At 40.3% G+C, this 12639-nt stretch overlaps 1 protein-coding gene across 2 annotated transcripts in view; it reads left to right on the top strand.

Annotated features, from left to right (window-relative positions):
* The window catches only part of vps13d (vacuolar protein sorting 13 homolog D), a 259288-nt gene that overhangs the window by 23333 nt on the left and 223316 nt on the right, over window positions 1–12639 (top strand). For both annotated transcript variants that reach the window (XM_048615025.1, XM_048615024.1), the window contains exons 6-10: window positions 1555–1659; window positions 6687–6857; window positions 8183–8283; window positions 10683–10851; window positions 11519–11617. In XM_048615025.1, coding sequence (XP_048470982.1) covers window positions 1555–1659; window positions 6687–6857; window positions 8183–8283; window positions 10683–10851; window positions 11519–11617 — 645 coding nt within the window. The remainder of the gene's footprint in view (window positions 1–1554; window positions 1660–6686; window positions 6858–8182; window positions 8284–10682; window positions 10852–11518; window positions 11618–12639) is intronic.

Genomic DNA, 12639 nt, shown 5'->3' with positions numbered 1-12639 from the left:
GAAGGGTCTAGGCCCGAAACGTCAGCCTTCCTGCTCCTCTGATGCTGCTTGGCCTGCTGTGTTCATCCAGCTCTACACCTTGTTATCTCAGATTCTCCGGCATCTGCAGTTCCTACTATCTCTGACATCTATCTAAATCTGTTGAGCTTACTGCTCACAATACTTTAACTAGAGGTTTGTATGTCTTTGGCATGATAGTTACTTCATGGAAGGGCCAGCATTCCAATAGCTGCCTGAATTCTTTTCTGTATCTGTCCATATCATTTTAATGATTTATGTACATGCAACCGCGTTCCTTTTAGTCCTCCCACAGTTTCAATCTTTTCATTATTTAGAAAGTACTCTGTCTTCCCCCTTTCAGGTCCAAAGTGGGTGACTATGCTTTGGCATGCATCAAAATTCATTTGCCACAGTTTTAGTCGTGCATTTAATCTATTAATGTTTCTTTATGCTTCCATGTATACTTCTTACAATGCCATCTATGTTTATGTCATCTGTCCCCATATGTTGTGATGTTAACAGATGCAATAAAGAGTTGAGGCTCAACATTCATCCTTGGAGAACACCATTAGTCATTCTGGACAATAATAGTAATTGTACATTATCTGTAATCTCTGCATACTGCTGCTTATCCAGTTGCCTAACCAGGTCCATAGTTTGTCTTCAATTCCACATGCTTTTCCTTTAGGGACTTTGATAAATGTCTTCTGGAACCCCACATAAAAAAAATCCATGATCCCTCCCACGTTTTACTTCAGTCACTGTTTCAAAAAGTTCATTCAGGCATAGCATTTTTCAAATCCATGCTGATTATTTTTGATCAGCTGAAAACAGCAGAAAACACCTGACCTCTTGTTGAAGGATTTTTTTATGGTGGGCAAAACAGATAGGAAAGATAAATTTGTAAAGATCTCATAGATCCCCTCGGCCCCTGTAAAGCGCGGTTTTGCACTAGTCTAGATTGGTACTGCGCCCACTCTTGCATTCAAAGTGATTGATAGGACTCCTTATTTAAACTGTCACTTGCAGGTTGCAAAGTAGTTTTCCATGTGCATTTAACGTAAAAGTGATGGTACACTCATATTAACATCATAAAGTTTGCTAAGTACTGGTTGTAGAGTTATTGCAGATGCAGACAATGCTGGATTTAATGATTTCCTGTTCTAGATTATATAATAATGAAGAACACCAAAATCCCATCTCATCAAAAATTTGACGCATCTGCATGTTATTAGTTGATAACAAGTTCCATTTCACTACCTGTGACATTAAAGGGTTACTGTATCATTGATATATTTCGTTTTATAATTATTCAAAGTCATAACACAAATATATTTAAATTGATCAATATATCTTGCAGAAGATAGATCATTGCAAGTTCACCATGTTTGTGGGCCTTTGCAAAAAGTTACTGAGGAACCCTGTGGAATGTGAAAATAGGGCACTGAAGGAGATGGTCAAGAGCAGTTAAATTAACAAAAATGACTGAAGATTTCTTGCAGAATTAACAGTGCTGTTTTACTTATTCAATTACTTATTTTTTAAATCTCTTAGATTGAGAAATCGATCCGGAAGAAGAGACTACAGATTGAGGATTTCAGTATTTACTGGGATGTGGACTGTGAATTGCTAGGGGATATTCCTCCTACTGAACTCCAGGTTTGAAATTTATACATTCAGCTTAATAAATCAATGCAATCAAATAATGTTTATTGAAAGGAAGGAACAAGGGGGAGAAAAACATCTGGTTTCAATGAATTTTTAATGTTGACAGTGTGGATACACTGAAACTGGAATGAAATTTGTCCTGATCTCAGTAGTCTATAATTTCAATTTTGTGATCATTAGTTTAGCTTGTATTTGTTTCACTTGATCCCTATCTGCCAACAAACAAAATTTGGAAAAGACGTTTTAAAAACTTTTTCTTGTAGGTACTGCTGATTGAAAATGCCTAGTCAACTAAATGTTGTATCAAAACCACTAAAATCTGTAGCACGGCAGAAAGTTGTGGTGTCAGCAACAGGTGTATGCTAGAGCAATCTTGTCTCCACATGCTTTTATCCTGCCTATTTTAATTTTACAACTGGTAAAGGCTGTGCAACTTATTTGGCTACATCATCCACTTCTGAATTAGCCATTTGGTAGGATAGGCCAGAGACGCCTTTGTTCACAGTTAGTTGTACATTGGACCATCCATTTTGTATAGGGAATATGATTGCAATGATCTTATGCTGAATTAAACTCCCAAGGCATTATCATGAATATTTGTAATATCTTTACGGAGGAGAGCTAAACATCAATTGTGTTGGGTTATAACTTTGTAACATTCATGACATTAGTATTCGAACTTGTGTGTAAGGGATTTTTCTTCTAATGTTGTTCGTTCAAAGATATTAACCCATATTGGGGTGCAGTTCTTCAGATACTGTCCACTTTTCAGTATCACACCCAAATGGTCACTTTTCATTGGTGTGTCTAAAACAGTTGGTATCATTGTGCTATTTTAACTGTCATTACCATCCCAAATAAAGTAGTTCTAAACGCATCCAGTGTTGATTCCTGGACTCTAGCATGGTTAGAAGTGTGGTTTATTAGCAAATGGTCAATGTTAAACTCATTGAAATGGAAGTGAAATCCAAGATAAGTACCCTTTTAATTAAAATGCATTTTTCTTTTCTGGGAGAAAATGCCAGTGACAGTTGAATTATGTTTGAAGTTGGTTTCAAAAACAGATGTTTTATTTTGGTAGTGGTCCTTAATTCAGGTCTTCCTTGTTGCTAGGCCTTGGGTTGTTGTTACTTATGTGAATGTTTAAGTGGGCTAAACATTGGCAAATGGGGCTAGTATTTTTTTCTATTCATTTGTGGAATGTGAGCGTCGCTGGCTGGCCAGCATTTCTTGCCTATCACTAGTTGCCCTTGAGAAGGTGATGGTGTACTGCTTTCTTGAACCGCTGCAGTCCTCCTGTTGTGGGTCGACCCACAATGCTATTAGGGAGGGAACTCCAGGATTTTGATCCAGCAACAGTGAAGGAACGGCGATATATTCCCAAGTCAGGATGGTGAATGACTTGGAGGTGGTGGTGTTCCCATATATCTGCTGCCCTTGTCCTTCTAGATGAAAGTGGTTATGGGTTTGGAAGGTGCTGTCTTAGGATCTTTGATGAATTTCTGCAGTGCATCTTGTAGATAGTACACACTGCTGTTACTAAGCTTTGGTGGTGGAGGGAATGAATGCTTGTGGATGTAGTGCCACTCAAGCGGGCTGCTTTTTCCTGGATGGTGTCGAGCTTCTTCAGTGTTGTCGGGGCAGCACTCATTCTGGCAAGTGGGGAGTATTCCATCACACTCCTGACTTATGCCTTGTAGGTGGCAGACAGGCTTTGAGGAGTCAGGAGGTGAGTTATTCGCCGCAGTATTCCTCGCTTCTGACCTGGTTTTGTAGCCACTCTGTTAATGTGGGAGTCCAGTTGAGTTTCTGGTCAATGGTAGCCCCCAGGATGTTGGTAATGGGGGATTCAGTGATGGTAACACCATTGAATGTCAAGGGACAGGATAGATTGTCTATTATTGGTGATGGTCATAGCCTGGCATTTGTGTGGCGTGAATGTCACTTGCCAGTTGTCAGCTCAAGCCTGGATATTGTCCAGATCTTGTTACATGTGAACATGGACTGCTTCAGTATCTGAGGAGTCATGAATGGTGCTGGACATTGTGCAATCATCGGCGAACATCCCCACTTCTGACCTAATGATGGAGGGAAGGTCATTGATGAAGCAGCTGAAGATGGTTGGACCTAGGACACTACCCTGAGGAACTCCTGCAGAGATGTCCTGGAGCTGACATGATTGACCCCCTACAGTTACGGCCATCTTCCTATGTATCAGGTATGACTCCAACCACCGGAGCTTTTGTCCCCTGATAGCCATTGATTCCAATTTTCCTAGGGCTCCTTGATGCCACACTCGGTCGAATGCAGCCTTGATATCAAGGGCTGTCACTCTCATCTCATCTCTGGAATTCAGCTGTTTTGTCCGTGTTTGAACCAAGGCTGTAATGAGGTCAGGAGTTGAGTGGCCCTGGCAGAACCCAAACTGGGCATCACTGAGCAGGTGCTGCTTGATAGCACTGTTGATAACACATTCCATCACTTTACTGATGATCGAGAGTAGACTGATGGGACGGTAATTGGCTGGATTGGATTTGTCCTGCTTTTTGAATACAGGACATACTTGGTCAATTTTTCACATTGTCGGGTAGACACCAGAGTTTTAACTGTACTGGAACAGCTTGGCTAGGAGAGCAGCAAGTTCTGGAGCAGAAGTCTTCAGTACTATTGCCGGAATGTTGTCAGGGCCCGTAGCCTTTGCAGTATCCAGTGTCTCCAACAGTTTCTTGATATCACATGGAGTGAATTGAATTGGCTGAAGACTGGTATCTGTAATGCTGGGGACGACTGGAGGAGGCCAAGATGGATCATCCACTCAGCACTTCTGGCTGAAGATTGCTGCAAAAGCTTCATCCTTATCTTTTGCACTGATGTGCTGGGCTCTTCCATCATTGAGGATGGGGATATATGTGGAGCCTTCTCCTCGGTGAGTTGTTTAATTGTCCACCACCATTCACAACTGGATGCAGCAGGACTGCAGAGCTTAGATCTGATCATTGGTTGTGGGATTGCTTAGCTCTGTCTATCACTTGCTGCTTTTGCTGGTTGGTGTGCAAGTAGTCCTGTTTGGTGGCTTCACCAGGTTGATACCTCATCTTCAGGTATGCCTGGTACTGCTCCTGGCATGCCCTCCTGCACTCTCCATTGAGCCAGAGTTGATCTCCGGGCTTGATGGTAATGATATGTGGGGGATATGCCGGGCCATGAGCTTATAGATTGTGTTGGGATACAATTCTGTTCCTGTTGATGGCCCACAGTGCCTCATGGATGCCCAGTCTTGAGTTGCTAGATCTGTGTGAAGTCTGACCCATTTAGCATGGTGATAGTGCCACACAAGACGATGGAGGTTGTTTTCAATGTGAAGTCGGGACTTCATCTCCACAAGGAATGTGTAATGGTCACTCTTACCGATACTGTCACGGACAGATGCATCTGCAGCAGGCAGATTAATAAGGACGAGGTCAAGTATGTTTTTCCTTTGTGTTGGTTCCCTCACTACCTGCCGCAGACCCAGTTTTGCAGCTATGTCCGTTAGGACCCAATCAGCTCGATCAGTAGTACTGCTGCTGAGCCACTTTTGGTGATGGACATTGAAATCCCCCACCCACCCAGAGTACATTTTGTGCCCTTGCCATCCTCGGTGCTTCTTCCAAGTGTTGTTCAACATTGAGGAGTACTGATTCATCAGCTGGGGGAGGACGGTATGTGGTAATCAGCAGGAGGTTTCCTTGCCCCTGCTTAACTTAAAGCCCTGAGACTTCATGGGGTCCAGAGTCAATGTTGAGGACTCCTAGAGCAACATCCTCCCGACAGTATTGCCACTATGTCACCCTCTCTACTGGGTCTGTCTTGCCAGTGGGACAGGACACATCCAGGGATGGTGATGGTGGTGTCTGAACATTGTCTGTGAGGTACGATACTATGAGTATGACTGTCAGGCTGTTGCTTAACTAGTCTGTGAGACAGCTCTCCCAATATTGACATTAACCCCCAGATGTTAGTGAGGAGGAATTTACACAGTCATCAGGCTGTTTCTGCCGTTGTCTTTTCCAGTGCCTAGGTTGATGCCAGGTGATCCGTCCGGTTTCATTTCTTTGAGTCTTTGTAGCGATTGGTACGACTGAATGGCTTGCTAGGCCATTTCGGAGGGCAGTTGAGAGTCAATCACATTGCTGTGGGTCTGGTGTCATATGTAGGCCAGACCAGGTGAGGGTGGCAGATTTCCTCCCCTGAAGGACGTTAGTGAACCAGATGGGTTTTCCCAACAATCGGCAATGATTTCCTGGTGATCAGTAGATTCTTAATTCCAGACTTTTTTTTGAATTCCAATTCAACCATCTGCCGTGGTGGGATTCGAACCCAGGTCCCCAGAACATCAGCTGGATTTCTGGATTAATAGTCTTGCGATAATACCACTAGGTCATTGCCTACCCATAATTCAGTTTAGGAAACCAGGTCAGCTTGGATGAGTTGGGCCAAAAGGTCTGTTTCCATGCTGTCCGCCTCTATGATGCTATCTCAGTGTTCTCAGGAGAACAAGCTTTATCTATCCAAATCAGAATAAGAGCTGCTTCAAATCTCAATTTCACTGCTGGTTATCTGGTTTCTTGGGATCTAATGGCTTTCAAGCCAGTTTTTAATTATCTTTGTCACTTCACATGAGATCTTGTTACAACCAAAGTTGGAGGAATACATGTCTCTCTTGTGTTGCACGACTCCATTGGCCAAAACATCAATTTAAATGTTTACCCAATTATTGATTTGGTCAATATGTACTTCATCTGTATTAAATTTAGAATAAATAAGTATCTTGTTTCTTTAATAAACAAGGGCTATTGATTTAATGTTAATAATTCCTTCTGTAAAATGAATCACCAGTTTGAAAAATTATAGTAGACTTTTCTTCCCTATTAAGTAAAAGTAGCTTTAATAAGAATTGTTGTGAATATGCAGAGTTTATTTATAAGGGAATAAAATATTTAATATGTTGACATGTCAGCATCATTTTGACTTTCCAGGAAGCCATGGATTATTTTTTGGAAAACAGAGACCACAAGTACATACTGGAGCCAGTTTGTGCCTCTGCTCTGTTAAAGAGGAATGGAACCAAAGAACCCTTGCGTTCCCGGAACACTCCACGCATTGAGTGTGATGTCAATCTGAAGACAATTCCGTTAAAACTATCACAGGTGAGTCAGAGGTTTCAGAGACTGGTGTTCATTTGAATCATTTACCACATTGTCTTTTTGTGGATATTTTAGCCAATCTGTTCTTCTGTGCTTCATGTTGTTGCTTCTGTTCTCGGTTGGAATGATGGGACCATATGGTCCCTAGAACTTGATCAAAGCCACAGTGTAACCAGCTGGAACATGCTGTCATCTCCAAGTCTGTGCTCACCTTTCCCCAGAATCTGATGTTTTTAAATTCTTCCATTCAGGCTTATGTCCCTGCTACAATACTGAAATCCTTCTTATAAAAGCCATAAGTGGTATTGTCTGTGACTGACGAAGGTGAACTATCCTTTCTCCTCATTGTTGACCTGTCACACAGCCTTCCACAAAGTCAATCTAACAATCTTTACACACCTCTCCTCCATCATCCATCTAGATGGATCTGTGCTCTTCTGCTTCCATTCTTAGCTATTCAGCAGTAGCCAGAGAATAATCTTCAATAGCTTCTCTTTGCACTGCCACGCTCCTATTTCTTCTAACTTAATAACACTATCACTAAGTCCACCTACTTTCATTTTTGTCAGATTGCTCAAATTTGCACCAGCTTTACTAATTTGCTGCTAGAACTCTCACTCATACCTTTATTATCATCAGCCTTGACCACTCTAATGTACTCGATAGTTTCTCAACTTTCTCATTCCATAAATTTTTAACTGATCCAAAGGTCTGCTGCCCATGTCTGAACTCCCAACAAGTCTTATTTATCATCATCTCTGTGGCTTTCTGACCTATACTATCTCCTGGTTAAGATGTGCTTTGGTTTTAAAATTCTCATGTTTGTTTACACCACATCCCTTTTCTCTGTATCATTCTTTAGCCCTATAATCTTCCAGGATATATGTGCCCCTCCATCTCTGGCCTCTTGCACATCCCAATTTTAATTCTTCTAACATTAGCAGTTGCATCTTCAGCTTCAAAGTTCTAAAGCTCTATTGCTCCTTGCCTTTCTCTCTCCACTTCTGTATCTCTCTTTTCTCCTGTAAGAAGATCCTTAAAACCTATTCCTTTGACAAAACCTGTGGTGATCTTCCCTTCTATATCATTGACAATTTTGTTTGATAATTGCTCTGTGAAGGACCTTAGGACTTCACAGATGCTATTCAAAGGCTAGTTATTAATTCTAAGCTCACAATGGTCTTAACCCACATTTTGTGTTAGATGTGATCAGAGGTTTTAAAAACAAACACTTGAGGACATAAATTGTGAATGACTGTCCATTTTTTTTACAAACATTCTTCTGACTGTTGGCTTATTTTAGTGCCCCTCTGTGCTTGTGTGCCCAGGTACAGTACCAGCAATTGATGACATTCCTGAAAGAAATGGAAAGAAAAGAGCGACAACTCCAACTAAGAAAATGGAGGCCAAAAGTTCCTGTCAAATCAAAGTAAACCTCTCTTCTGATTACTATTTATGTTAAGTTCTGTGAGTAAGGTGAATTAATCTATTTGATTCATTGCACCATTCCACTTGTCACATATGACCCTGTTCAACTAGGAAGGAAATATGTTGATTTACTCATCTAGAATGCCATTAGAAATGATGTTTGCATAGCAGCTTGGGAGCACGAGCAAGGCTAGTTAGATTTTGCCTCCTTATCCCATGCAAATAAATGGAAGATAAAACACAGCTGTTCAATTCAATCCATTTCTGAGCTTACAAGCAACACTGGTTGCCTTTTCAAGGTTGTAATTTACTGCAGGTGTCTGAGATTTCAGCAGATAATTAAGACTTGGCTCTTGTGGTTTATGGAATTGTATCTTGTTACAATATGCATCCATCCATTCCTACATACTGCAATTATTTTGTTCCTAAAACTACAGCAATGATGTTGGAAGTGCTTTTAGTAACCCTTTCATCTACATGTAACTCCACCACTTTTAGCTCCTTCATTGTGTCTCAAATGTGAAAAGAAATTTTTTGACATGTTACATTTACTACATGATTTGGACCAGTGAGGCAGTCAGCATCGTGTATGTTAAGGTGTAATTTGGACAACAACCTCTGCCAACTGCATACCTGCATGCAACATGGAGAGCAGGAGGTTGCTGTCTGAGTTACCCCTTCTTCAGATGTTTAACTATTCCATTATTTAGTCAGAGAGACTCAACATTGATACATGTGGGTATGATATTGCTAAAATTGCCAGAGAAACTGAGGACTTGTCAATTTCAGAATTGGTCAATCTTGAACTGCGTGGTAAGTTTTAATTACTGCCAAACAATTTCTCCAGCACTGTAAATCAACGATTACAAGTGTGAAGTTGAAGTTGTCACATCACAATTATTGTTGGAAAATTTAAATACTTTACAAGTTTTTAAAGGTTTTTTCCCCACGTCTTATTTCTTTCTTCTTCCGGTATTTCTTCCCATATCTTTATTTCACTTCAAATACATAACCTTACCCTGAATTAACTATGTCAGCTTTTATTTCCTAATTCAAACTGCATGACTTCGAAAACATTTCTTCAGTCTGGCTAGTTATGGACATACACAGTTGCACGATCTGTTCATATATATTCCAGATCTCCTGTAGATTGTGCCAAAATGGCTTTCTAATTGCCCAGTGAAGCCTGTGAGCAACTGTAGTGTAATGAACTGATGACACCAATTTCTACTAACTGCAAAATCTGAGCTATTGGGATTTTCCATTGTAAAAAGACAACTTGCAAACATTATTATATCTAATGAACCTTGTAGAGCTTAGTGAATAAAAACATCACTGCATAACCAATACACACAGACCATGAAAGTAGCCAGTTTATGCTGAGTTAATTGATCTCACAGTGACAGCAATCACTGTTTACAACTCAGTTTGTGTTCCTGACTCGTATCCATTGATTGCTCCAGTGTGCGGAAGTTAGCTGACACCAGGATTGGGCTTAGCTTTGGTGCCTCAACAGTCTTCTAACACACTTAATCTAATACGAATTTTGCATCTTCTGGAGAAGAAAGAAAATTAGTGAATTAGGAAATTGGAGGATAGCAAGTAGTAAGTAGTCACTGGAGATTCCTCTGCATTCCAGTGTTTGTTGTTTTAATTCCATTTTGGCATCCTATTTCTGGCAGAGTAGGCTGGATTGAAGTAGGGCGTGAAGCACATTAGTCATGTCTGAAATATTTATGACTGGCTTATGCTTGACCTTTAAACAGGTTACATGTATTGCCTGATTTGCTTCTTAGTAAGTCTTATTGCTTTGTGCTACTCAGAATGGTCACCTATATTTAATAGGGTGCTTCATTTCACAGTAGGATTCAGCTTTTTTAATTCAATCTATTCTGTCCCCAATCTGCCTGCTCTTACTATCATTTCCTTTTGTTAGAAATTCATGTGGCAATGATTTTGGTGGGAATTGCATTGACCATATATGTTTACATAGACGATTTATGTTATAGATATGTTCATAGTAATTTAAAACAAAATAATACTAGAATGTCTGGCTTTTTCATCTATGTATCCTGGCACATTCTCTAATCCTGGAACATCCTCTAACCCTGCATTATCTGAAAACTCCTTCTGGCCTAGACTCCAAAAGAAGGGGTATAGTGTAAAACTGTTGATAATAAATCAGTCACTGATTATTCATCTGGAATGATTTACATTCCCATTGAAGTTCAAATCATGTCAATTTTATGTTATCATCCAAAGTCAAAATTACACTGTTTGTCACTGACAACTATAAGTGTGCAACCGCAGAATTCATTCTGTAGGATTGTTTAATAAATGATCTTGTTGAAAAGCCTGTTGGAAAATTCTATTCTATACATTCTTTTTCCTTCTAAATAGTTCACGTGAATGGTGGAATTTTGCTCTGAATGCAAATCTCGCTGAGATCCGTGAGCAGAGGAAGCGATTAAACTGGTCATATCTATTGCAACGAGCAAGAGATGCTGTATTTTATGCAGAGACATACCATCATAAGCTGCAAGGAAGCCTGAATTCTTTTGAAGAAGAGGTGATGCAATCTTAGCTGTGAATAACTCATTTAAAACTTCCAATACTTTAGGGATTCAGGGGCAGCAGTTAGCATATGGATGTGTGTGTTCTAGGGGGTGTGGGGTACTTGGCTGTTGGTTTGTTTGCAGGCTGTGGGCATATATGGAAAGCAGAGGATTTACTCTGGGGGTGCTGGAAAAGGATCTACTTAGTGTTTCAATTGGAAATGAGGGTTTGTTTATGTGTCAGTCGATATACTGGGGAACTTGGCCAGAAATATTTCAATGAATATTGAGAGGATCAATCAGATTGGTGCTTACAAACTACAGAGTGGGGAATTGGTGTGCTGAAAGAATGGAGGAAGAGTAATCTGCTTGTCATCAGCACGTACAGTTCTAGCAATATATTTCACTTGACTGCTGCTGAAGAAATAGTGGCGATGTCCTGTCTTTACCTGGCACTGCCATGGAAGGATGCTATAGGTGTGGTTTAGAAGAATTTTTGACTTGTAAAAATTGTATTGCTTTTCTATTTGTGAACTCGTCAAGTTGAAAATGCTTGATTTTATGTTTGATAATTAAGTAGCAATAATGCATGGATATTTTAGGAAAGTCATATTTCTAGCCCTATCCCTCATATCTCTCTCTGACTGAAGTGGTTGGTATTGTGGTTTTTTTTTTAAACAGGAGTTGGAGAGAATTGAGGATGAGCAGACCTTTGAGGAATTGAAAATCTTGCGAGAAATTGTGTATGAACGTTTTAAGAAACAGGACACACTGGCCGAGGTCAGGATTAGGCAATAAAGATTTCATTTTCTTTTGTACATAATTAATATTTTTGTGTTAAACCAATATATGATTTTAAAAAAAAGTAACTCCATATATCCATGGCTAAATGAGGTGGATCCAAGATGATATACTTATAATGAAAATCAAGATCATAACATTGAGTGATATACTCAATACCTGAGCCATGTTGGTAAGTGACTGACTTGCTTGCTTTACTTTTACATCCTAATGGAGTAGATCTGACATAAGGTACTTGAATAGCTCCCACTTTGCCTGAGGTAAGCCTGCAAACCAATGATCTAGTGGGCCATGCAGCAGAAAGGTTACCATTAGAGGTAAGCTGTGCAGTTTTATCCAGTGATGCCAACTAGTATGTCTGCTCACCATCAGGCTCCCTGAGCCTAGTCTTTTCCGATATCTGCCTAAGCTCCATGGACGCAAATAAGTAGTTTTGTTCCTTTGGGTAGAAATTGAGTAATCTACATTGGGCAATCACATTCAACAAAATTAAATTAATCAGTATCTTCATTTTAATTTGTTTATAAGTTGTGGATGTTTCTGGCTAGGCCAGCATTTGCCCATCTCTGATTGATTGCCCTTGAGAAGGTGGTGGTGGTGAGCTATGTTCTTGAACCACTGCAGCCCTTGTGATGTAAGAACAGCCATGGTGCTGTTAGAAATGGAGTTTGAGAATTTTGATCCAGCACCAGTAAAGGAGCGGTAATTGAGTTCCAAGCCAGCAGCCTGTTAAACCTGGTGATGGATTATCATGTAGCTGACCAAATAAATTATTGAAAGAAAATGGATATTCGAGTGCTGCCATTGTTGATCCAGCAAATGGTAAGAATGCCAGCCCAGAGATTGGGAATAGAAGGGCAAAATGTGAGAATCAGCCCAAATCGCTCTCCAACATCAAGCAAGTGATCAGAGCAAGATTGCTGAAACTTTGAAGCTGTGTGTCAGACCATTTCACTAAAGAATGAGGCTTGAAATACAGACTGTTTTCCCTGGGTCTTCCA

Source organism: Rhincodon typus, chromosome 31 (assembly GCF_021869965.1).
Source record: "Rhincodon typus isolate 14 chromosome 31, sRhiTyp1.1, whole genome shotgun sequence".
NCBI lineage: Eukaryota > Metazoa > Chordata > Chondrichthyes > Orectolobiformes > Rhincodontidae > Rhincodon > Rhincodon typus.
Note: the sequence above shows the minus strand (reverse complement) of the source record. Positions and strands in the feature narration are given on the sequence as shown.